This window comes from Echinops telfairi, unplaced genomic scaffold (assembly GCF_000313985.2).
Source record: "Echinops telfairi isolate 266 unplaced genomic scaffold, ASM31398v2 ScPeMD7_7410;HRSCAF=8448, whole genome shotgun sequence".
Lineage (NCBI taxonomy): Eukaryota > Metazoa > Chordata > Mammalia > Afrosoricida > Tenrecidae > Echinops > Echinops telfairi.
The window spans coordinates 18036432-18040073 of NW_022111310.1; the positions used below are offsets into that span (position 1 = coordinate 18036432).

At 48.0% G+C, this 3642-nt stretch overlaps 1 protein-coding gene across 1 annotated transcript in view; it reads left to right on the plus strand.

Annotated features, from left to right (window-relative positions):
• The window catches only part of TMEM268 (transmembrane protein 268), a 29880-nt gene that overhangs the window by 7378 nt on the left and 18860 nt on the right, over window positions 1–3642 (plus strand). The window contains exon 2 of the mRNA XM_004712547.4: window positions 3516–3625. Within this exon, the coding sequence (XP_004712604.1) occupies window positions 3516–3625 (110 nt within the window). The remainder of the gene's footprint in view (window positions 1–3515; window positions 3626–3642) is intronic.

A 3642-nucleotide genomic window follows, 5' to 3' on the forward strand; every position in this document is an offset into this window, starting at 1 on the left:
ATTTTCAGTTCCTATCTGTACCAGTGTACCTCCTCTGATCTAGCCAGACTTGCAAGGTCGAATTCGAGTCATGGTAGTGGGACCGGGGAGGAAACATTTAGGAACTAGAGGAAAGTTGTATTTCTCATTGTTGTTACATCGCACCCTGACTGGCTTATCTCCTACCCCAGACCCCTCATGCAAGGGGATCTCCAGTGGCCAAGGCTGGAAATCTTAATGGGAGCAGGTAGCTTCATCTTTCTCCTGCAGAGCAGGTGATGGGTTTGAACCTCCAAAGTGGTTAGCAGTACAGTGTTTACCCAACAGTGCCAGCTATCAACCCAGAACTGGGCTCTGCGGTAACTGGCGCTTTGGCAAGTGGAAAGCAGACGTGTAGTTGAACCTCTGTAGTCCTCCCCCATCTCCTTAGCAAGGGCCGCAGAGAATGGGCCAACGTAGCTGGTCCCCAGCCTTGCAGGGCTGATCACTGGGCTCCCAGATATTCCGGACTGGAATCCGTCCCGTGAGGACCCTTGCTTGCAGTGCAGCCGGGTGGCTCATGGGTTCACAGGCTCACAGGAGACGGTGACCCTTCCCCCGAGTGCCCGCACGCAGAGGTTGATTGGCTGTGCGTTCTGCAGCTGTCCATCCCTGGGGGGTTAAGGGACTTTCAGTCCAAAGCTTTCACTTCAGACCAGGCTTCACCGCAGCAAAGGAACTCTTCTCGTTTTAAGGAAGAGATGAGAACGGTGATTGCCAGGAATCCAGGAACTCCCACTCAAAGGTTATCAGAGACATCATGCTTTGGCCAAGCAAGACTTTGGATTGACGTGGTGACCAGCTTATGGGGTGGTGATTTTTGTTTTGACCTTAGGCGTTTAGTATGTTGCGAGTTGCAGGCCTGCCTGGAAGGTTCTGAATATGTCAGTGTACGTGCTTTCCACGACTCCTGTACTGAATCACCACGCCTGAGAAACTTACAGCCACACAGACTGATTACCGTCCAGTTTTGTCGGATAAAAGTCCATGGGTCTCACCGGGCTGAAGCCAAAGGGTTAGCCGGGGTTATGTGCCTTTCTGAAGGACCCACGTCCTTTCCTAGCCCACCTGCTAGAGACGGCTCCGTTTCTTGGCTGCGGCCCCTCCCTCCATTCCGAAGCCGGCAATGTTGCTATCTGTGTGGCCTCCTTCCGCAGTCAGAGCCCCCTCCGGCTGGGGACTCTTTGTTAAGCTCCCTCTCCTACTTGGAAGACAGGCCTCAGTGATGACGGTGAAAAGTCCAAGAAACACTTCCTGTCTTAAGGTGAACTAATTAGCCACCTTAATTCAACTTGCCATTAATTCATTTTTGCTATGTCAGGTGACAGATTCACAGGCTCTAGGGATTCAGACGTAGACACCTTTGTGGGGGTGGGGTGGGTGGGGGAAATATTATTCTATCAAAGTCAATTATGGCATATGTATTAGACTTTGGAAGCTCACTGGGAATGTAGGAGTTATTTGATTGAACTTTCTGTGCACTGCTTAAACAAAACACCCTCTAGCATCCCCTTCATGTCCTTAGATGGTCAGTCTCTCTCCAGTCTCACTACCTTTAATATTTTGTGTGGACAGTTCTCACGTAGGGGAGGCTCTGCCTCATACATTGTGCATTGTCCCAGTAACCCCTGGCCTCAGTTCTGCCTCCTGGGACTTCTCTGGTCATGCCCAGCCCTTCTCTGCAGGCCTTCTCCTGCAGGACTGTCCACAAGGGACTTGAGATGTTCACTGTGCCCTTTCTCACTAGGAGAAGATCCTCACAGTCAGGGGGGCGATGCCATCAGGCTCTGGGCCCTCACACAGCCAGCTGAAGAGCTGCTCTTGCCCGTCTGCTTCCTTCATAACAGTTCACTTATTCATTTTGTTGAGAATATACACAAAAGAGCACACACCAATTCAACAGCTTCCAAGTGTACAATTCAGTGACACCAATTGCATTCTTTGAGTTGTACAACCATACCCACCCCTGTTTCCTAGTCATTCCTGCCTTCCCCATCACCATCAACTCTCTCCCTCCCCTTAAGCTTCCTCTCGAATCTTCTGGTTGCTCTTGCCAGTTTGATCCCACATAGGCAGCTCTTAGCCCCAGGCTTAGGGCGTTTCTTCTATAACTGCCTGTTTTAGTTGGGGTAGACTAGAGAAACAAATCCATAGAAACTCATATGAGTATGAGAGAGAGTTTTATATAAAGGGTAATTGTACATTAAGAAAGCTTCCCAACCCAGTCCAGCCCAAGCCCATAAGTCTGATAGCCTATATGTCTAGTACCAATCTATAAGTTACTCTTCAGACTCATGAACCACATACAATGATGCTGAATGCAGGATGGTCACAGGCCAGTGGGTAGAAAGTCTTTGGATTCAGTGGTGTTGTAAGCATCTTGGTGCTGTCAGGGGTCTCCACGTGGCTCCTCCAGTTTCCAGGGCATGGGGTCTATCAGCGTAGTGCCATGTGTCTTGTCAGTAGAGCATCACCAAGGGAGTGAGCAGAGAGAGAGATAGTGTCTCCCACTTCCAAGAAGAATACAGGATTTCTCAGTATTCTCAGGAGAAGGCCATGCCCACACAGAGGTCTCATTGGCTATGATCCGATTGACAGACTTGGTTCCACCCCTTCACTCTTAATCCTCTCAAATTGACACCAGATGATGTAACTACCATACTGCCTCTACAGACACACTTCAAGTTGACAGGTGAATGAGAAAGCACATTTCTTTTAAGAAACAACTTATTTTAAGACAACATAAGCATACACTATTAACTTTTAAATGAAGCCAAGTGATACTATAGATTTATATACAATGTAGAATATTTAACATCATTCAGCATTTGAGCTAGAGGGGTCCCTGGGGCCGGTCAGTGTGACAGTCTCCCCTGCGTTGTTTGTCTTCACCTGGGGTCCTCACTAAGAACTTTCTGACTATGCTTTTATTGATGACTGAAGTCACGCTTTCATGAATGAAGCCGATTCACTGGGATTAATACTCAATTTATGTTTGCGTCAAATTGACATGTATCCGTAGAGATACGGGTATACCACACAGAGAATTTTGAGATTTGAAGGCTTAGAAGAAAATGGATTTGGCTTTATATTTCTCTCGCTACGTGGATACAAGTCAGCATGGATAGTAGGAGGTAAATGTAAGCAGCATCTGTAATTTTTGCCGAGGAAATTTTCGCGTCAGAGTGAAGTGCCCTGTAAAGTTAGTGTTAACGGAACACAGTGTTTGAGGCAGACGTTCTGTCTTCGTGAAGCTGAACTGTTACTTGGTTTTAAGAAGACGATGCCCGTGGATACTTTTGGTGTAGGGTTTAAGCATGATCTCAGGGCAGGAGTTTGGGGCACTTATCCAGCCTCCATGGTTCCAGCAAGTCTGGATTCCATGAGAATTTTATATTCTGTTCCGCATGTCCCCCTGCTTTGATCGGGATCCTTCTATGGAATCTTTGATCAGAGTGTTCAGTTATGGTAGCCTGACACCACTGATTTCCCTTCAGAGCTCCACAACGGCCAGGTGCTCACAGTTCTCCGGATCGACAATACTTGTGCACCCATCTCATTCGATCTGGGAGATGCCGAAGAACAGTTGCAGACCTGGGGGATTCAGGTGAGTGTGTGTGTGTG